This window comes from Centropristis striata, chromosome 23 (genome assembly GCF_030273125.1).
Source record: "Centropristis striata isolate RG_2023a ecotype Rhode Island chromosome 23, C.striata_1.0, whole genome shotgun sequence".
Lineage (NCBI taxonomy): Eukaryota > Metazoa > Chordata > Actinopteri > Perciformes > Serranidae > Centropristis > Centropristis striata.
The window spans coordinates 14478914-14502095 of record NC_081539.1 but is presented as its reverse complement, the minus strand read 5'-3'; the positions used below and the strand labels follow the sequence as shown (position 1 = coordinate 14502095).

The 23182-nt window shown below is 41.6% G+C and overlaps 1 protein-coding gene across 1 annotated transcript in view; it reads right to left on the bottom strand.

Annotated features, from left to right (window-relative positions):
* Positions 1-23182, bottom strand: part of ptprn2 (protein tyrosine phosphatase receptor type N2) — a 145279-nt gene that overhangs the window by 24465 nt on the left and 97632 nt on the right. Inside the window, exons 12-13 of the mRNA XM_059326577.1 lie at positions 6566-6781; positions 4017-4220 (exon numbers count right to left, since the gene is read on the bottom strand). Of these exons, the coding sequence (XP_059182560.1) occupies positions 4017-4220; positions 6566-6781 (420 nt within the window). The remainder of the gene's footprint in view (positions 1-4016; positions 4221-6565; positions 6782-23182) is intronic.

The following is a 23182-nucleotide window of genomic DNA, read 5'->3' as shown; positions in this document are numbered from 1 at the left end:
GTCAATACTAATAGCAGCCAACACACGTATATTTGCATGTGTGTTGTTGTGCATCGCCTACGCAAACACACAGCGCTGTCTTCCCAGGAAAATGACAGCATGCCATTATGGCCACTTGACAGAGCCTGTCACCACTATGCTCTTGTCACCCTGTACAAGTACTCTCTGCTTGCCAGCCTGACAGCATCCCACCTCCTCTACCAATATTACATCTCCATGTACTTGATAAATCCACTCTGAATTGCCTCCCATTCTATTCAAACGATGCCCTGAATCGATTGCATTCCAAATTCATATTTTCGCAGCTTAATGCAATGCAGCCAGCAGGCCCTTATCAAGCCCTCCCGCTCCTAGGGGGAGGCAGTGGACCATGGCGTATTCCAGAGACAGGGTAACGAAGGTTTAGTGAATGGGGGGATTATGTCTGCCAATCAGAGGGTTGGGATGGGAGGCCTGGGTGTCAGGGAAACAATGTCTAATCCTTCCTAAGAAGTCTCCTCGGCAGCAGAGGGTGCTGGGTGAAATCAGGATGAAGGGACAACCAGGGGAGCCAGACACAACAGGTAACACATTACTGTCAAGCTCCACTGTCAAATTAAAACCAACAATACTGGTAACAGTTTGTACAGGGAGCTTTATGATATGATAAACAGCAGCGAGAGGTGGAAAAAAAGGTATTAATATGTATGTTTGTGCGTGCTGGCTAATAATAGCTAAATGAAAAGAACATTGCTTTGCCTGAAATTGAACAGCAAATTGTTATTTTGCTCAATTTGAACATTGTGAGTAAAAGCAACCAAGGGCAGAACATGCTGAGATATGAGTCAGTGGCTATTTGCCTTCGCCTCAGTCTATTCTCCCTTTGAGCAAATACTCCATCATTTGAAAAAACAAAACAAAAAAAACAATAACTACTCAACATAATGAAAAAGAGCCTCAAGCAACAAAATTATTGATTATTTTCTCAGTAGAGAGGTGATTAAGCCAAGGGAACCGTACAGCAAAAGCAACTGTACCAACATTTTGACCCTGTTTCTGGACAGTAGGGGAGCTGGATAGACTGAGGTGGTTTTTGTTTAACATGAGAAAAACACGACTGTAAAGTGCTGTCCATGGTGCTGAAACACTGCAGCAATAAGGAGAGAAACACAGCCACATGTCTCCATGTTACATCTGGTTATCTAATTTTGTAGTTTTTATCATTAAGTAGTTAATATTTGCATGGTTGTGGCAGCATGCTGCAGCTGAAAGAGGGAAAGGAGAAGAGAAGATAGAAAATGTAAGATAGCAGAGGTGTGTCAAACCCAGCGGATGACTCAGCACACAGAGGCATCCAATCTCACTTTGGGAGTTGGAAGTTGTTATGCAAGACTTTTTAAGTCTTGAGGGGGGCTGAACGCTGGGGCGCAACATCATAGGTTATAGTGGCTGTGGTTGTGTGTGTGTGTGTGTGTGTGTGTGTGTGTGTGTGTGTGAGGTGATTGGGCCTCAAAAAAAAAAAAAAAAAGGACCCCCAGCATCTGTGCTTTGGAAAGCCGGGTATTCATCATCCTTCTCCACACGGTGTGAGCTCCAAAGAGCGAGAGAGGGGAGATGAGAGGAGAGGAGAGCCGAGATGGGAAAATATAGGTCTGAGATCAGTGATAACAAGGCAATCTCACACATGGTTTCATGTGAGATGGCGGTGGAATTTTAAAGATGAACCCCTATAGGACATCTCCATGTCAATCATGGCATGAAAGAGAAGTAAAGGTCCCTGAGTGTTTTACCTTTCTACATTGCAATGTCTGCGCTGAAGAAACTATAAGGCTAATAATAACAGCTCCTAGAAATGATTCACAGTGCCTCTTTTGTTATTGCAGGGCTAAATGCTTTTCTATTGTCAATGTTTTCAAAAGGGGCTTCACAAACAAGCCTTGACGAGTGCAACAAAACCCATCTATTACCACCAATACAAGGCATTACTCAGATTCACTCTCATTCATTATAGCCTCCCAATATAAAAGCTAGACATGCAGTGTGATGAATGCTCTCTCCATTAATGGAAACACTGCAAGGCATCTATCCATCTCTTTTATCAAGCTTGTCTCAAATGAATGAAGCGAAAGTTGTGCAAAATTAAAACAATCCATTGTGTGTTTGTGGCAGCCAAAAGCTTTTTCAACCCAGAAAAAAGGAAAACTAACAAAATTTCTTAAACATCCAAATGACAATCACATGGATAATGATATTTCAGTTTTGTGCAGCTCTCATCACGCAAAACAATGTCTGCCTTATTTCGCAGCAGAAGTAAAAGAGACGGAGGGGGTAAAAGATGAAAATGACAGAGGGGAGAGACGCAGGACGGAATGATAAAGAGAGAAAATGACACAGTAAAGGGAGGGAAAAGTTAGAGGAGAAAAAATGAAGACAACAGAGCCGAGATAAAGCAAGAGGGAGGAAAAACAGCGGGAAGAGTGATGGGGGGAAAAAAAACAAAGATAACAGGGTTCTGAAGGGAATGAGGTGAGAGAGGGATGAAAAAGAGACACATCCAAACAGATAAACAGGGAGAAATCAAGCTGTTGGTTTTCAGCACAGGGCCTCGCATATTCATAGGGAGTTTTAAAGGAAAACACTGTAATGTATGCTCACATGAAACCTATTCCTTCAGACGTATCCCCAAAGGCCCTGAGAGACGAGCTCATGTACTCGTACATCAACACAGAATGTGTTTATTCTTAATTGATTTTTAAAATGGATGTTGTTTTTAAAAAGTTTTTATTGTTGCGATAGTTTTTCATAAAATTTAACTGTCCTTGTTTCGGGCGGTTCAGCCAGTCATGTTATTTGCATTTGTACTGCACCACTTGGAGTAACAGAAGACATTTCAACCATTTACTACCATTACATTCAACCATTATAACCATTACCTGTGGCTATTTCGAAGGTGTTTCCATTACGTTTCACTAACTGATTATCCATGATTGCCAGATGACTATTCAACCGTTTTTCCCATTACTTTTAGCTTAGTATTTAAACTTTTTATTCGTTATTGTGAGCTTTTTCTACCGTCTATCCATTATGTTTAGTTAACTGTTTCAACCATTTATCTGTTACCTCTAGCTGACCTTTTTTTCCATTGCTTTTAGCAAACTACTCCAACCGTTTACCCATTACTTGTAGCAAACTGTTTCTGCTTCCCTTTCTCATTCGTTTCACCCACTCTCAATTGCATTATTCAGCTGACTGAATAGGGTCATTTATGTTTTTAGTTAAAATAAACTTATTATTCTCTTTTTAGGTTCATATAAGAACATGTTTAGATGTTTTAAAAATACATTATTTTTTTCAAACTGTCTCTGAATAAACCTGTATTCACCTTCTTTCTGAAACACTAGTTTTTGGGGCCTGTCTCTTTAAGAACCTCCTGCTGAAAAAGCCAAGTCTGCTCTGATTGGTCAGTGTGTCCGGGTCTTCTGCACCTTCATTGCAGCTGGGGAATGACTGTAATGGCTATATATGATTGTATATAGTAAAGTTGTGACATCACAACCGTACGGAAGTCTTGAAGCCTCGTTTAAAGGTGCAGACTCTGAATATGGTCTGTGTGCATTTCTCCTTAAATTGAACATTTTGATCTAATAAAATCCTAAAAAAATTCAATTTTCTTTCCCCAAATAAATTTAGCAAATCCACATAACTTGAGCAACTGCAGAAGAACCTCTTGTGGTGCAAAAGCTCCTGGTTGGGAATCACAGATCTATGATCTATGATGAAGTCTGAATTTAATGTATTCCTACCAAAACCATTTAAATTTCTCAAACAATACTGAACCCACTCTGGCAGGTTAAGTGAAGAGTCAGTGAGACATGACGTTGTGGTTGTTTAGTTGTAACAATCTGATCCTAAGAACCACAAAAAATCTCTGAGGCCCAAACAACAAACCACATTTCAACCAACTTCCTCCCTCGCCACTTTTCCCACCACATGAATCATTGCTCACATTGTCAAAAGAGTCAAAGCGAGTTTCTTACCAGTATCATGTGACCGGTGGAGATGTCCATGTTGGACGGAACTGGCTCTTCGCACCAGGAGGAGGTGCTGCTGCGGGTCGAGGGGCTGGCGGCGGGGCCATCGCTGAACTGGGATGAGACGCTGTTGAGCCGCGAGTGGCGCAGGGTCTCCGGCCGCTCGACGCGCTCCGACGTCCGGATTGCCATACGCTGGCGACACAGCTCCTGGGGATTACAGGAGATAATGGTGAAGCACAGATCATCAAAAATGCTGTTTTCTCTCCCAGACTTCTTACAAGGTTTCATGTATTTATCTTCTTTTGTTGCACATAACAATAGTTTTATGTAGGTTACGTGCTTATCCTTGCTGTTAGGGGCTGGGTTCTATAAATGCACATTGTAAAATCCTGTATCTCGGCTGACTTGATCTGTCCTCACTTGCCTGTAGATTAATGGCTTATCCTTGTGGATTATGGAGCTTATACTAATTATGTCAAAAAATACATGGTTGAGGAACTCTACACGATTTACAGAATAAATTCAGTATGTCACACCTGGCTGCCACACAGCAACTATCTTCATTGTTTAAGAATAGATCTTTTAGTTGTTAAAAAAGTGAGCTTTTAAAAGTAAAATCCTGCACAAAATCACCATACTGCAACGCTAAGCCCTATAGAGCAAAAACGACTTTGTTTAAAAAGAAGAATTTGGATTCTTTTTTGCAAAGATGGGAGAATCTATCGATCAATCAAACAAGAGCTCCACTGTGAATATATACAACCACAGAGAACCAAAGGAGATAAAAATGCATTGGCACAATTGTAAAGTATAATTTTCTGTTTTGATTGATATCTCCAGGTTTCTGAGACTCGCTAGAAGTCCCACTGCTACAAAGATTACACTTCTCCCAATGACTCAGCTTTTCTCCCATCATGCCTCAGTGCAGACACAGGGCATCAGAAATTCAGACGAGGCATAATCTACTCTAGTATATCCAAAATGAGAAAAAATGAAAAATGAAAGAAATATGCCAGATTTTTTTGCAGTCTAATACTGTGTAAAAGAACACACTCTGTCACAACCACACCCTCACTCCCTCCATAAGGTGTGGTCACAGTTGTTTTTTCTATTATATATTCATAGTCTGCAAACCCAATCATGTTTGGTTTTGGGAGGCAAAGCCAGTCATCTCCACAGAATTCATTTGCATACTCAATTAATAACAGAGAGGGCAGGGCAGAGCAGAGAAAATGCCTTGTGAAAGCACATGCTATCTCATGATCTATCATAGTGATATTTCCCTCTGGAGCACAGGCCCGTCTAAGCCCTGGTCTTGGATCAGCTTTCCCGCCGTCAGACTTTAATGATTAGAGCCATGAAGCGGTGCCCTGGGCCTTGGCCTCGGGGCAATATCCAGGTCCACCTCATAATTCATCCTACTTCTCAACATCTCTCTGCAGAAAAGCCTTGCTGCACCGCAGCTGAGAAGTCGTCCCAGGAGCAGGCGGGGAGATGCAGTTAGCACCAGAGAGGGCCAGAGGACAGACACATGGAGCCCAGAGAGGAGCACTGGTAGTGGGATTACAGCTTCCCCTGTCGCCCCCCGCCTCTTTCAGACTACTAATAAGAACAAAAACAGGCCAAGAGGAACAACTATCTGTCAAATACTAGGAACACACCCACATGAATGCCTGACAGAGCACTTATCCAGCGTTAAAGGTATATAGAGTAAGAGCAAGGGCCATCTAGAACCTAAAATTTGCACAGAGGCAAAATGAGATTTGTAATAAATAAAAATAAACATATTCTTAATGTTTGTAAAATGCATTCACATTTTTTTCCCCGCTTCTGTGTGGTGATCATTATTACACTGCACCACCTCCAGGTTTGGATAGACAGAGCAGCCCTGTGAAAACCTGATTAAATATTGAAAATGTTAACGCGACATGCAGATAAATATGTTCTGAGTGCCATGCTGGGCACAGCTGAGCCCCGACGCTGAAAATCAATACAGCCCAGGCTGTCCATGGCCCTGGAGGAACAGTGGGAATAGGTCACAGTGGCGGCCTGTTCCTCTCTCTCTCTCTCTCTCTCTCTCACACACGCACGCACGCACGCACGCACGCACGCACGCACGCACGCACGCACGCACACACACACACACACACACACACACACGCACGCACGCACACACACACACACACACACACGCTTCTCAGGCTGGGGTGAGCATCGAATAATTGGATGTAGCGAATATCTACTGAAGCAATACGCCTAAAAATCCAATGAATAAAGAGTATGAAATATTGTAAATAAACATAAAAAGGGCCATTTCTGATGTAGAATTATTGTGCAGCACCATAAAAAACACTTCAAAAAAAGCAAATCACTATCATAACAACTGCCACAAAAGCAGGTATAAGAGAATCACTCAAACGTATACACACATTGACAAACTAACCAATCAGAAAATCTACCGTACTCGAACAGTGTGTGTGTTCTCCCAATAGCAGAGCGCAGGCTAAGTGTCCTGGGCCCTGATTGGCTCACAGAGAGAGGGCTGTGCGTACCTGATAGGTTGCGGTGGCATCAGTACTGGTGTCAGTCCCCAGGCTGGCCAGCTTCTCCTTCATGCGGAGGTGGGAGCGCTGGCGCACGCAGAAGAAGGTGGTGGACACTGCCAGCGCCACCAGGATGAAGAGCATGCAGAGGACGGAGAGCAGCAGGAACTGGCCCGACTCCACCCTGGTCTCCTTTACCACAGGGATCTGGGTCAGGCTGCCTCTCTGGAGGACACACACAAACAGAGAGAGAACACATTGTCAGAGCAGAAAAGGATGCCACTCTGTCTTTCCTTTCTGATAGATGTAGGCTTTTTTTGATTTACAGCAACTGCCATATCAAGTCTGCAGTGCATCACTTTTCAGCTGGAGGCTTGTTTCGACTTTCCTGTGAAAAAGTGTGAAAGCAACAGCGCCGCAAGCGCTTCTTTACCTGCCTCCACTTCTCCTTCCACCCACCACCGCTGTCTGACCGGCCCCACTCATTAGCCGGCTCTAATACCAGCCTTATAATACACATTCAGACTCAGTCAACCCCTATTACCAACCCCTGTCCAGTGCTGTCTGCACACTGCGCCCCACTATAGATATTTACAACCCCATTTAGTGCTGGCATGAGGCGGGCTGGCACTGTGCAGCTACAGGAGGTTGGGATACTAAAAGCTTGTGCTTAATTAGCTCCTCTGGTCCTAAGTTTGGCTGGATTAGGCCCTGGCCCAAACCGCACAGCTAATGGCTACCAGGACCAGAGAGACACAGGCAGCCCAGACTGGACCTTCATCCATCCACCACCAGTTGAATAGCAAAGCCTTTTATTCACAACCACGCTGCATATTAATTCAAACAGAAAGGTATAGGGGTTTGTCTCAGTATGGCCGACTTGTTTTTAATGTGCTGTTTTATCATCTGAGAGGTTTTTATCAGCGTAGGTTAAAGAATTGGCCTGTGTGTTGATAATTGGTCCACTCATGGCCATTTACTGTAATGATAAATTCCCTGTGGGCCGCACTGATGCAGGATATTTTGAGAGCATAACAGTGATAATTGGGAGCATTAATTGGGAAGGATAATTAATGATACCTAAAATGTAGCCATACTGTTGTCGCTGATTACATAAAATATTAACATGGTCCCAAGTTAGTTTTGCTTTTAACTCTCAAACACAGAAATAAAGTATCTTCCCAGCACATTTTACTTCACATAAATCATCCTAGGGCTGGACAATATGTCGATTCTAGATCAATACCGTGGTACGAGACTAGATATCGTCTTAGATTTTGGATATTGTAATAAAATAAGTATTTTTCTAGTTTAAAAGGCTGCATTACAGTAAAGGGATGTAACTTTCTGAACTTATCAGACATTTCAAGCCACTTGATGATTATAAACCTTATTGTGAAAATGATTTACACCAATTAGCAATCCAATATCGTCAAATTATCGAAATTGAGGTTTTTGGTTTAAATATTGTGCTATTTTTGATATTTTCTCTATCTTGCTCAGCCATAAATGATCCTTACTGACACAAAAACATGGTGTTCCTGTATAAAGCAACTTCTGCACTGTTTTTGATCCAATTTTATCAGCTGCACACATGCCAATAGCTCAAAGGGCAATATCAATAACGGTGCACGAATACATCAGCAGGATCCTAATTGTCTGCATGCAATATTGAAAGATTGATGGGTGAAGTGAATCAAATCTACAACATGGGGGGGTGGGGGTGGGTGGGGTGGGGGTGCTGGGGAATGGCCGAGCTCTGACATTTAGCCTGAGGGGTCTAATGGGGCGGCTGAAGGATGGCTACATCTTGTTATACCATTTTCAAAAACAAGACACTTCACCACACACCACTAACAATATGGTTTGACCTTGTGGCTCGTAATTGCCAATGTTTTAGCGTTTGTGTGGATGCCAAGGTCTTGTCGATTACCGTGTTGGGCCTGACGACAGCCGCTGTTGATTGCGATTGCTGCGGTTCGAGCATGTAGTTTCTAATCAAGCATTAAGAGGTTAGACAACAACTGAGAGGTTTGAAGAGGCTCGTGTACGGCTACAGAGGGGAGGGATGGCCTTGATCCAACGACTCGTCCGCGTTGTGCAGTGATCAAATGAACATATAGACCATTTTTATTTGCCAGAGGACTTGTTGAGAATGCAGACCTTTCAGACAGTAACCTCTCTCACATAATCACACAATAAAAGGCTGAATACAGCACATTAAAAACCCTCATTAGACCTATTTTGCACTGTAGACACAGCATGTTACACCGGTGTAGTGGTTCAAAACTGCTGCTTCTGAAACCAAAGTGCCCCCTATAGACCTATCGGTTCAAACCTGCCTGACAACTCCATGCTAGTCCCTTTAACTAAAATATTTTCTTTATCCTGAAAAGAAAGAAAAAACAGGTCCTATCGAGTTAATCAAAGAGGTCGCACTCCACCATCTGTGGCTACTCTTACTATTCAGGTAAACACCTTGAAATGAATGGAAAAAAGCATTTTCACTGTGAGAGCAAACAGGCTTGAAACGCACTGGAAGCATAAAAGAGTGTTTGAAGGCGGTAATCGTGTTAGACAGAAACCAGAGGAGATACAGAAAGGGAGAGAGAAAGAGGAGGAGGAAAAGGGAGGAGATGTGAGGCTTAGAATTACCTTCATGGGCCTTTAGAGTTTTGCCACTTTGCTTTTTTTTATTTTAATTATTTTCTATTTTCTAATTGTTTTATTATTTTTTTTTTTAGAATCATGTAATTTTGCTATAATTGGAGTGTGTCTTAAAAACAGTTTTGTCGAACTAAAATATTAAAGAAACACAGAAAAAAGGTGATCAAATATCAAAATATGAGAATTTAATTTTCAACAAATCAGACTAATTATTACTATAATCAGAAATTATTTGATCGGAATGTTGGAGCATTAAATGAAATACGTCCAATAATGATTTCCCCCCTCCATTAATTCTATGTCTAATCAAAATCCACCTTTTCAAACCTGAGTGAATTAATTTATTTTGATTCCTTTAAAACCGTGTCCACCACTACTATTTGTGCAGCATCCACACTCAGAGAAGTTATTACTCTCTGCCTCTAACAGACTTTCCTCTTCTATTCACGTTGCCCCTGTGTGGTGAATTAGCCAATCTGAGAGGAGACAAGGGGCAGATGGATTTCGGTGCTCTGGATTATTCAAATGATAGAGGAAAGGTCAGGCAGAGAGGAGTTGTTGGGGCGGCTGGCTACCCATTCACTCACATCACAATACCTTTAAGACATACAAGAAGAAAATCCTCCCAAACACACAGCTGCCAAACCTCAGCCCTGAACCAAGACTTTAAAAAAAAAAAATTGCTCCTAACTTTGCACCTAAAATGTAAGATTTAAGTGGTGTGAAATGAGCTACATTTAAAGTAGTTTATATGAAAAAAAATTTGACTGATAGCCTTACGATTAACACAAAAGATCACACATGAAATGCAAACAATCATGCTATTTTTCACAGATACAGGAAAACACTGGCAACACCAAGCAGCTACTCTATGAAATAGTAAAAAACATTTATTACAGTATAGTGGAAACCATTAGGTTTTTTTTATTTTTATTTTTTTTTAGGATTTTTGAAAACTCTCAAAATAATGATTAATTTGAGAAATTAAAAAAAGCTATTTGATATATGTAAACTGATATTACCATAAAAACTACGACATGGAAGGTGAATTTGTAGATAACCAATCCTACAGCAGATATAGGAAATACATCAAGTAATAGAAAACAATAAAACGATTTTAATTAGATGAAGAAAATTGCGCTGATTTTTTTTTAAGATACACGATTAAAATAGAAGAATCTGTGCACACACAGAGCGGATAAAGCAGCTTTCAGGTCTCAGGGTTTGTGAGTTGGAGCTGCTGCCGGGCAGCAGGCAGGATCAACCTGCACACAAACTTTGTCCCCTGCAGCCAGATGTGCTCACAGCAAACCACCGGGCTCAATCTCCACTTTAATTAGAAAATTATCAAAGAGTTTACGCTCAGATTAATTATATTGGAATGCATATTTTTCCGATGCTCGATCATATTTTATCCCATATGCTTATGGAGATGCGATCTCCAGCAGACTATCGCAGCCGAAAGGATGCAACAAAATTAAACCATGAAAGCAGAGCTGCTAAAATATTCTGCGACACACTAAAAAAATAATTTTCATTCACGTGTGAAAACAGCTTTCAACGTGATGTTGCGATTGATGGCAAGTTTTCAAAGCCGGTCCTTTAGGGCGCCCTTTACGCAGTTGACGCATTAAAACTTGCACAGTAAAAACGACCCAAAAAAAAAAAGAAAGAAAAAAAGAAACACACACACGCACACACACGTTTAGAGCCTGGAGATAATTACCCAAATCCATGTCGCGGGGCAGAGTGCACATTTCGCAGCAAACGCAGGAAGCGGAGTCCTGTATTCCAGAGAGCATGGTTAACCACTGACGCCCGCCGCAGCTCCAAGAAGCGTTTGTGCGTCCCGGCCGCCCACTCAGTCCGCTTCTCCAAAAGTTCCCCTGCGAGGGTCCCATGCGTCCCCCAAGCGCCAACAAAAGACCGCGGCTTCAACACGGAGATGAAGAAAAAGAGAAAAAAAATGGGAGAGTCGGAGAGAATAAGAAAAGGGAGAAGAATGTGGGATATGCCCGCCTGATTTTCCGAGCCTCGGAAGAATGTGCAGAAGCCCCACGAGTGAGTCCTTTCAGCGCCTCTGTGCCAATGAAAAGAGATGGGGAGGTGGTGGGGTTGGGTTTTTTGCGATCATTTAGTTAAGGCTGAGCCCCTCCTTATATTCAGCAGCTCAGGAGTCCCCGTCCATTGCACATGTCATATCCACTGGTTGCTATAGCGATGCCTCCACATGTTGTCGACAGTGAATGTTCAAGGAGCGATGCCTGGCTAATAGGCTTGCGGGCCGAGGGGCGATATGAATGGACATAGGGCTAGACACTCATTTGTTGAGCTACTAGGGGTCTCTGTGTTTGGTGTGTGAATTGCTGTTTTCTCAGGCTCTCCTTTTCCTCTGCTCCCTCTCCCAGGGATTCAGTTATGTGAGCAGAATAAGGGAGATGGGGCAGTCTATTCTTCAAAGTAGGCTTTTGCATTCAAAGCTGAAGTGAGCACTATAATAAGAGGCTACCACACAGTACAGTAGTTGTAAACTATATGAATGCTGCATGGGACATTGGGGTGCAATCTGAAAAATGCTCAGTCTAAAGTAAATTGTGTATAATTGGCGAAGTCTTTTCTGCCCTTCCCTGTAAGATCCGCCGGAATAAAGAAAAAAGGAGAGGAAAATTGCAAGTTTAACAAGTTTTAAAGATAAAACTCACCAAGAAGCTATCCTAATTAGCAATCAGTCTGAAAAAAAAAGATCCAATGGAGAGCAACAGCTGCACTTAGCAGGGAGAGAGAGAGAGAAAGGGGGATTATGGAGAGCACAGGGAGAGAAAAGGAGAAAGAAAAAGAAAAGGGGCGGTGAAGAGAGGAGAACGGGGGTCCTGTCAAATGCAGATGACGAGTCTTGGGGAGGGGGGCTGTGTGACGGGGGGCTCTCCAGTTTATTTTTTCCATTCAGAGAGCACCCCCTCCTCTTCTCTATTGTCCCTCTGTGTGACAGCTGGAGTTGGCAATGTGAAGGGGAGAACAAAAACGAGCTCGCTGTCCAGCCTGGGTCCGTGGCCGCATCGGACGCCACCCCACCTTCAAAAAAGCAGAGCCAACCAGGCGGCCCGCAGGGACAAAATCTGAAGCAGAACACGCTCAAACTGACTCAACATTTTTATTTAGCATCCCAAAACCCACTAAATATGAGATCTTGTTTATGATAATGTCGTTAAACTGAAATTATCAGTGACTTTTGTGATTTAATGCTGTTTTTAATCCTTGAAAAAAAAGACCAAACTAGAGAAGATTCGTTCCTTCCTTATATGTCATGGAGTGACACTTTTCACGTCATGCTTTCCGCACACTTGCATCCTCATTTATCAGGAATTATTCAGAATTCACATTCATTTTTTTTTTCGCCTGCCAGAGGGCATGAAAATGGTGCGACCACCCGTCGTCTGCAAATTTTTATCTTGCAGGATTCAGTTTGAATACAAGAAAGAATCAGCTGCAGTGCTCGCTGTTGCACGAATGCAAGAGAGTAACGCATGGTGGGAGACTTTTATCATGACTGCCGGTGAGTGGTTTTTATTACTGGAGAGAAATAAATAGTGGCCCCGGAAGTTAATCCCCAGAATATCAGTCTCTACGTTAAGTCAACCATACGATCATATCTGTCGTGTTGTCAGGTGAACTGGAACAGAGCCCTGTTCACTCTTCTTCATTCAAGATACCCTGGTCACCCACCTGTCAGCCCTATCTAAATCCACACTCATCCAAACAAGGGTATTCCCCTGACACCGCAGAGGATGAAAAAAGAAAGGAAGAGAAAGGAAAATGTCTACCAAGAAGCAGACATCATCTTCACCTGCTCTTTGAAGGAAAGTCAGACTTTGGCACCTGTTGTTTTCCTTCAGTTGAACTCTGCGTAAATGGACACATTTTCACACATTTCAGCCACTACTACGCACCACACAGTGCGATTTCACAACTCGTGTCACATCCTCCAGCGAGGCCAGCGCTAATGGTTATCACACCAGGGAGGTTTGACGTGCATCGATTCATCCTCACAAAAAAAAAAAAATCCTACAAGCAGTCAAATTCAAGAACATACTGAAGTCACTCTTATGGTCACTGGCAATATTCGTAGATGCTGTCACGCCTCTGTGTTCCTGCAGTAAGTACTTCCTCGGGGTAACACATGTTCGAACAGTCGGCTTGAATCCTGCCAGGCTTATCTGTCCTCCTCTCTGCGCTGCTCCAGTGTTTGCCTCCATGACACATTTCACATTTCTAATAAAAAAAAAAAGATGGAAAAAGCGGCGAGCGTGTTTAAACAACGAGAGAAAGAGGTATGCGGCACTTCACCATGTCGCTGAGAGAGATGGGGTGGGGTGGGGTGAGGAATGTTAAACAAATGTCATGATCAAGTGCACTACCTGAGATGGCAGAGCACAGACATACTCTAAAGAGACAATAACTTGCTTAAATATTTGCTTGCAGGCTGCGCAGTTTTGAACATATAAACATGTGTGCAATCTGGATCTACATGCATAGGTCTCTCCTGCAAAATACACATCCAGAATGCACATGCACATTCGTATACCTGAAAGGACACCTTAGCGTGGACACAGAAAAAGGCAGAGATTGTAATATATTTGAGCAAACAGAAGCCTGGTAGCACACTGAGCCGGTGGACCACATACAGCACCAATCACACTATAACGATATCAGTGAGAGGCTAATGCCATTGCTGCACAAGAGCCCAACAGCTGCAGTGTGTACCTGCAGACTTAACTAACGCGCGATACCGTTACACCAAAAATAGTTGGGATTTCTGCTCGGCTCTTTGAAATGGGGTGCAATAAATTATTCATAATAATATCTGAGCACGACTGTTGCTGCAGCTCCATTTGGGAAGGTGTTGGAGGATTAGCTCCGAACTGTAATGCAGAGAGAAATGTATACAAAACAAAACACATTTGGGTGTTCTGAGGGTTTTTTTTTATCAGATCCACCAGCTGTTATTGTTATTGCTGAAGTGATATTAGAAGATGTGTGTGAGAGGAAAAGATTTAGCCTAATCTTGGATTTTAAATGTTCTACTTGCTTGCTTAAGATTTGTAATGAAACAAAGCTCTTACATAGGCGGAAGTTTGGTTTGAACGTCTGTCTCTTTGGATTCACAGTACAGTGATGTAATTGTGGTATATTTTGTAGTTGGTACACTTGTTTCATTTTGACTGCCAGTCATAAAATAGCACTTAAACGGAGATAAAATATAACAGGTGACACTTTGGTCTCCAGTTTAAACTCCCTTTTAAATATCACTTAAGGTGCAGAAACTTGACAGTGAGGTGGATGTCTTAAATGCATTGTGTCTCGGTGAGTGTGTGTGTGAGAGAGAAACACCATGTATTCTAATGGATGATGTTCAAAGGCACAAAAAGGTCCCATTTCTGGGTTTTACTTGAAACATTTGAATTGCTGTGTCTCATGCTCATCTCTTGCTCAGAGAGGAACCATTCAAAGCCTGTGTGTGTGTCAGCCATGTCATTCTGGTATTTTCCCCAGATGGGCCTGTTCAAATAGGCCTCTTTCTTATGTGAATCCCAGCCCAGGCATTGCCCATGCCAAGTAGTTCAAAGCAGTAAACATCAAGGTAAATGCTGTGCCTGTCATCTTGACTATATTTAAAGCAGAGAGGCAAACCCACACACATGCACAACAATGTGCACTTCAAAAAGACAGTGTTGTGGCGTCATAGCCTGGAGTAGAAAATCACATCACATCTGTAAAATGTTAGAAAATGTTGTAATCTACGAGGATGACAACAAAGTGATTCATATAGTGCTCATTGTAATCGCTTAATATGTAGAGAGGATGCTGAAGTTTAACCGATGATTTATGGTAGGTTAAGCAAAGAAAACAGCAAAATTATGGACAAATCTATATCTGATGGTGTCTCGAACAGGACATATTGAGTTTCGAATGCCGATTTAGCAGCGGAAATGAAAACTGTTGCTAACTCTAGCTGGCTTAATATTTAAGCTAACATTAGCTGTTTGTCCTAGGCTGACTTTTTTGTGTTTCCAGCTGATTCCAGCTAGGTTGGCATGTTGTTATTGTTCTGCTAACAAGCAGCTAATATTAGCTGACATTTGCTAAGGTCAGTTATCTTTTGTCACCCTTGTTTCTATATAAGCTAGTTGGAGGAACGTTTAACTGTCGATTTTGACCAATGAAAAGTTGGAGGTGAAGTAAAAGTGCTAACCTTCACTAAAATAGAAAGAGTCAGCATATGCTTGTTTAAATCAATCATTACACAAACGAAAATGCTGCTGAGCCTGCTCGCTGAAACAAGGAGCGTTGAAAACCCCCCTGAAACAATCCAATGTTTGCACATACTGTCCAGTTAGGAAGACAACACCCTTGAACCTGTCATGAACAGTTCCTAAGCTACTGGAGATGGCGGACAAGCTGAGTGAATAATATAAGCTCTGATCTTCCCTTTCAGTACCGGATTAGTTAATACCTGACCCAGTCGTCAACTATGTTTGTGAAGGTGGAGTTGATTTACTTCAACTTTTTCTTCTTAATTTGTTTAAGGTGCAGCCTAATTCCCGACTGGGTTTATTTGACAGTAATGATCCTTTCTACCTTCAGCTGTGTTGACAATAGCAATATGTCTGAGAAGGATAATGTTCGTGTTTGCTGAAGTGCCAGCCAAAATTAATTAAACCAAGTTAGCAAATTGTGCTCACACCTAAAAATTGAAATAAAATCAACTCAGTATCAGTGAAGATGTTTGCATTGTGGTGTGAGACAGAGCAAATTAAGCTCATGTTTTGCATTAATCACAAAGACAAGAATTATTTTCAAGATGTAATTGGTTTTTGATGAGGGATATATTACGATACTGTAGGTGAAAAGTCATTAGAAACCAAATAAAATGGCCAGGTCCAGAATGTGATCGGAGTTTGCTAAAACACAACCCAATCACGACAGGTAATTGAAGGTAATACTTCATTCTATTGTGCGAAAAGATAAAAGAAGAGCCTCTGCAAAAATCTCATCCAACACGTCTACAGTCAAAAACAGCGAGGAAAACACCAAGGTTTTAATTGTTTTGTTTGAATAGAATCCACACTACTTTTAGACTATTATGTTCTCGGCTGGCTTTTTTTTTTTATCTTGGGGAGAGATAAAACTGCAATTAATTTTGAAAGGGGAAAAACAGTGAGACAATACATCAAGTCACACATGAGTGGTGGCAGGCAGGGATATGTGGGCTGCTGCGGAATAACAGAGGTAGTCAAAGGTAGCATTCATAATTGAAACCCCAGTCACAAGAGACCTAGTGGGCTGGGAGACTCTGATACTGAGACTGACAGTAAAGGGACAAAGAGAAGTGTTCAGAGGAGAGTGCAGAGTGACTTCATGGGTTCAATAGGATGGGTCCTCTCCACACCTGGGTCCACACAACATCTCAAAGTCTCTGAAACGCCGTGTTTCTCTGTGGCAGTTTGAAAACAGCACAGCGGTGCTGAATTTGATTGTCCAAAGAGTTAAAATTCCAACAACAATCTCAGGAAAATGTAGAAGAAAATGCTGTTGGGGACTGAACTCAGGTCGTGTTGCATGAGTGCTTTCTCCAGGAGGCTGAATCAGTGAGCCACCTTAACTCATTTGAGGAACTCGCACTATGGGATATCAGCCTATTATTGGCTATATTCAAGAGATATGGAGAGTCTGGATCAAAAATGAAAGCTGGACAATACTATTTCATTTTATCAACGTAGTGTGAGAAAGTGTTTGAAATCAAGTTTAAGGTAACTAAATGTAATTTATGTTTTTTTTATTTAGTATTAATATGCATTTTTGTTACCAGGAATACTTTTATTTTGAAAGCAGGAAGTAATCTGTTGAGAAAAATGACATTGACAATGTGAAAGCAAGATTTCAAACACACGGCTAAGATGGAACATTTGCACAAATGTTCCATCATTTTTGATGAAACGTTTGGTCATCATTTGAAGTTTCTACTACACAACAGAACGAATCAATTGCAACGTTAAAAAAGGACAAGCAATTCCAAGTTCTCTTGGATAGATAGTCTACAGTATGCTCCATGATGCTTTGCAAATCGTTGTTGACAATTTTTTTTGTCATTCAACTCACTAAAAGTACAAGTTAAGTACAATGTCTTGACCAATTGATGGGGCAGGATTTTGAGAAACCCCATTCACCTGCTTAGTTTCGTGTTAAATTAGTCTTCATAAGTGCAAACAAAGGGTCTTCTTTTGGTTTTATTGTATAAATTTGGTTAGTTTTGGTTTCACGTTACAACTATACATCCTGAAGTGACACTAACATCAGCTGCATTTCCTGACACTTGGATTCGCTGTCCTCTATGTTGTTGGTCAGAGTTTTGGTGGTTTTGTTGCCTTGTTGAGAAGCAAGACACAAGAACTTTTCTTGAGTCTTGAGGAGCTGCAGTGTTTATTTAGAGACGAACTGAAACCTACACTGTACATTTAGTACCACTTAACAACTGCTAATTCTTCTCTGCTGTACCGCACACTCATTAAGGACACACTGAGCACTAAAGCTATTCCTTATAAAAGCTTCCCTTCTCTAATAACATGACCAATACCTGCCAGAACCTTCCTATAATTGATCCTAAAGATCAAACCATCAAAAAAAAAAAAAAAAGGACCATGATTCATTTTGATCTGGACCGCCTCTTTTCTGCATGATCATGGTGTTTGGTCACTTCTGTGGTCCAGGGGAGGTTTGACTGTAATTTTAATATTGGTACGGACCAAACTAAATATGTGTGAAAGCACCCTTTTATGTGAGTGTACATGAGTATGCATACGTGGCCCTCAAAGTCTGTTAAGGTATACTGGTGACAAAATATACTTGACAGGACCTCACACTCCAGATGGCCCTCCATTTGTGTCTACACTAAGGTCAAAAGTGTACTTTAAATGAATCAAATCTGGCGTATTTTCAAGGGCTGTTGAAGATGGAGTCTCCAGCAAATGCCAGTACACTCCATGAGACCCCTGGTCTGCTTATTTAATGGTGTCCAGGCTGATAGAGGAGTTTGCATGACACAACTTGAAAAGTACTCAAAACAACTGGAAACAAGAAGAACACAACCAATGGTCAGTTACAGTGGAGGGTGTGTTGATGGCTCACTATCCACTGTTGAAAATTAACTTTTTTATGGTCACATTTCTACCTTTCTCCGTGTATGAAAACACCAAATTCAATTTTGTCTAAAGTATACAGCCATCTTAATACAATTTGTATTTAAATTACCCCAATGAGCACGCCACTAAAGACATTAGTAGATACCAATCCTTCTAGTTTAGACCAAATTAAAACAATATACTTTTTTTGATTACTGTGGATTAACTTTATTGGACAAGCAACGCCACGTGTCTCCAACTGTACCTGGGTGTCGCTTGACGTGCGGCATATTGCGGCCGCCTGCCTGAGCATACGCCCTGATGATCAGCTCCAGCTTGTGTAAGTGAAGATATACATGTAGAACCACAGGAGGAGGCGCGTGATAGGCTAAGGGTCATATCCCTGTAAATGCACACGGCCAAAGCCTCATAAATTCTCATCAGTGTCTCCATTAAACATTTTCCCCTGTTATCACCATGACAACGCCGGCCCAGCGTGCGCCCGCAGGGAGAGGCGTGTGTGTCTGTGTAACCCCGGGGGTTACTTAGGGGGTAACTTGGCACAGGCGCCAATACCCCGAACCTCTCCTCCAGACTCACTCTTACTTTAGGGGATGAGGGGGGGATTGTGGAGTGGCAGGCGGCCAGGAAGACTAGATCTGTTCCACGGCGATCTCACTTGACAGGCACTGGCTGTGTCTGGACTGGAGGCAAGCGCTCTGATTTCTCTCTTTAATTACTGCAAATCGGAGGACCCACCACCCATGCTAATGAAGCCACACCAATCAGCTGGGGGAGAGTCAGGGGCCTCGCGCTGCAAAACAATCCTCTGCACGAACAGAGCTGACACTCTGTCTGCCTGGCCAACGCCGCAGCCTCCCTGCGTGTCTCGCTGTCTGTCTGTCTCACAGCTCCAGCAGATTTATAAGAGTAGTCTGCCCCCGAGCCAAACCAAGCAGCGTTGCTCGTCGAAAGAAACCTCTGTGAATCCCTAATGAGGCTGCTGCCACAGCTGTAGTACGGTATCAGCCGCCTGTTTGCCGCTCACATCTCCCATCGCTCCACACCACAACCTCTGACAACAATACAAAGTGCGGCTGATCAGAAATTCTGAAGGCAGAATTAATTATGATTTATGTCAAGATTTTGATGGCTCTGTAACGTAATAATACATTGACGGCTCATTATTGTAAATGCATATAATCAATCTAGCCTATTTTCACCCACAAACATAATTACACTGTATGGCTTTTTGTGAAGCTGCGATGATGTCTTTTTTTCCCCCTCCTTCTTCAAAGTGAATAATGTAATGAATGGTGACTGACATGTGATTGCATGTGTTCATGGACCTGGATTGCCAAGATCCTTTTGCCTTTTGTTGCTTCCAACAATGAAATGTAATTCCTTCTAGTAGTTCTTGAAGTTGATGAAGCAATGAAAAATGACACACTTTACATGTTCTTTTTGCTCAAAATTATACAAATGAAGTGCCAAAAGTGGGAGACGTTTAGTTTGTTGAGTAATTTGTTCATGTTTTAGACAAAATGTGCATTGTAAGTCATTACTGCTCGACATACTGCTGTTCTGTATGTCTTTAAGTATAAGATTGGGTGTACTGTTGCAGCTTCTGTTCATGAGCAGGTAATCCTATTTTTATACAGATATACACCTGCTTCCTGTCGGGTGTTAGCTACATCTGTGCATTTGCTGCTAACGCCCGACAGGACGAGCATGTTTGTGAATGTAAATAGGCATGTTGGCAAGAACGTAGACACGGACATGACAGTGATATGTAAAGTAGAAATCCCATCCCAGCAGGATGCTTTTACAGCTCACAGCACACTATCAGATGTGTGATCTTTGCAACTGCGTTTTACCTTCACATGTACACGTTGCATCATATATTAGGATGAAAGACAACATATATTGCAGCAAACACATTAAAGAAATGTCTTCAGTTCATGGCTACAGGGCCTAATTAGTCTCAGTTATTGATGGATATTAGATTAAATTAAATAGCAGGTACAGATCCAGGTGAAGAAAAAATCATAGTAATAGTTTCTGATTAAAATTCAATATACTGTTGCTCACTAATTTGGTTATTCTTAACGGAAGAATTATGGACAATTTCTCCTATTTCATAAGCTAAATGAACCTATGAGGCTGTAATGCAATGTCACAAAGCTGAAAAAAGGCTGATTTTCTTCGCAAAATATTGACACTTTTGAGATACATTGCATTCACACTAATTAAATAAGTACATAATTCAGCATTTGTATATAATACATTATATTTATCTTATTATCTGAGTTGAAAACATCTTTTTTGAGGAAAAGATCATAAGAAGAGGATCTGATATGCGAGTAGACATTTAAGTGAAATTGTAACAGGCAGACAATACAGAATATTTGTCTTTGAAACATTCACTGCCATGTCTAAATATCACCACACCACACGAGTGTTTTCAAGCGCTGAACACAACCAGCAGATGCTGTAGAGCCAGTTACTGTAGGAGCAGAGTGGTCTAGTTTCATTTCATGCTTTATCACTACAGATGGAAGATATTCATACACCCTCCCAAGTCAAGGTCATCATATAAAAGACCATAACAGCTCATCAAGCAATTTAGTTGACCTTGCCATGCAGAAAGTAACTAGCAGTTACAGCAGGATTCACAATTACAGTCAATTAAAGTCAATAAAAGATGATATGACAGTTGATTACATTTAATTTGCTGAGAGCAAAGTGGTTTCCGTATTGTGCGCTCACTGAGCAATAATTAATCAGCTTCACATCGACCACAAACTCAAAATGTAGTGTTTGCTAAAGAGACAGCTATGACTAATTTATAGATCAGATGCTATTTATTCTTAAATGTGTCCTTCTTATTTAATATCACAATCATCAACAAAGATGATAATTATTTAGTGCTGAGGATTACTGCTTTACAACTGCCACAGGGTAAAAACTGAGTTCTGCCCTATAATTTTGTTGTGATGTTAAAAAGATTACTATGGGCCACTGGTTAGCCTGCAGCAACTGCTTTTCCTGCTGCTGTCAATGCTAAGGTGCCAGATGCGCTAGGCAAGTAGCCGCATGATAAATGGCAGAAGGTGAGAGCTCTGTGGCCGGGACCGGGAGCACCCTGCCCCTGCATCCCGCTGCCAGTCCCTTGGCATGCAGCTTGTCAGGCCAAATGGCAGCCACATCCCCCTTCAACACTGACATTTAAAACCTCTGCCATGCTATCCAGCTGTGGACAGCGCAGATCCGTCCCCCCTCCTACCCTCGGCCCCCCTAAGGCACTCAGCCCTCAACCTCACTGCTGCTGCTGCCAGACACCAGTCGGCAAATTACCATAAACAGCCTTTTGTTCAAACAACAGTGGCATTGTTTACAATGAAAGTGCAGGATGATGTCATAGACGTAGATCTAAGTCACCTTATGCTGTAAAATGGCACCAATTACTGGTATTTATCAACTGTGGGCAATGCAGATGTGCAGAAGAACCACATGTGGGGCCATAGTCTTAGCTATCTGTTAACTGTTAGCTAATCCGGATGTATATCATTTAGCAACTATTGTTAGCAACTCTGTCCTGCTCTTTTTATTTTATTTGACAAAGTTTACATGGAACCAACTCCAGCTAAACCAGATGGCTGAAAAATATGCTTGACAAATACATTTGTTAGTTTTGCTCCTCTTTCCTCTTGTAGTGCTGGAACATCAAAAATATTGTTTCAAAATGTGAACAATTAAGCATCATAAGGATTCAACATCTGTCTTGCTTCTCTAAATCATCGACTATATAATAAAAGTGGATGTTGCTATCGTGACGTCACCTTATGGTTTGTGCACTGCTGTTTTAAAGATTTGAATTTGGTATTATGGCCAGTGCCATCATGGTTTCTTAGAGCCAAAAGTGAGTATATTTGGACAAGAGGGTGGGGTTGGGGACCAACCAGTCAGTCACAAGGTTGTTATGCCCTCAAGCATACATTGCTTTATTGTCTTTTTTATGTTGAATGGTAGCATAATTTATTAATTGAACATCATGCTGTATTGAAGAAGACTTGAAACTAGCAATTGAGACCATAAACTCATTAGGAAAATATTTACTTAGTTAATAAATGCAGTGAGAAGTAGGGTCATTTTCTTATACATTTTTATAAAAATGTATAAAAATCTGACTTCTTTTTGCAACCAGTGGAATCGCCCCCTGCTGGCCATTAGAAAGAATGCACGTTTCAAGTCACTTTCGTATCGGCTTCACTTTTTTGACCCGAAGGCTGCTGCTTGATATTGACACATCTGCAATACTAGGAAGAAACATTGAAAATAGCCACTAAAGAGGTAAATCGGCACTAACCAAACATCTAAATAATAGATGTATGATAGCTTTGCAAGCTGTGCAAATTTGGATCAAAACATTATTTTGAACAAATAGGACAAGAGAGTCATCCTCTGAATAGCAGTTCATGTTGGGGACCTCACCGATACATTTCCACCCATTTTATAGACTTTATTTTTCCTGTAGTATTGGTTTTGAGCTGCAGTAGCAGTCGACAAAGTACAAGTACAATTTAACAGCAGCACAGAAATCATAAGCTGTCCTACACCGGGGGGAGTTCAGTTCAATGATCACTACATTGGGAATTTACTGAGGCGAAGATGGAGGGAAAGCAGCGGGGTGTCCAGTCAGTCTCCGGCTGCAGTCGTGAGTGTCATTATTTCTTCTTAAAATATGCCAAGAAGGTCAACCTGCACCCACAAGGATGTCACT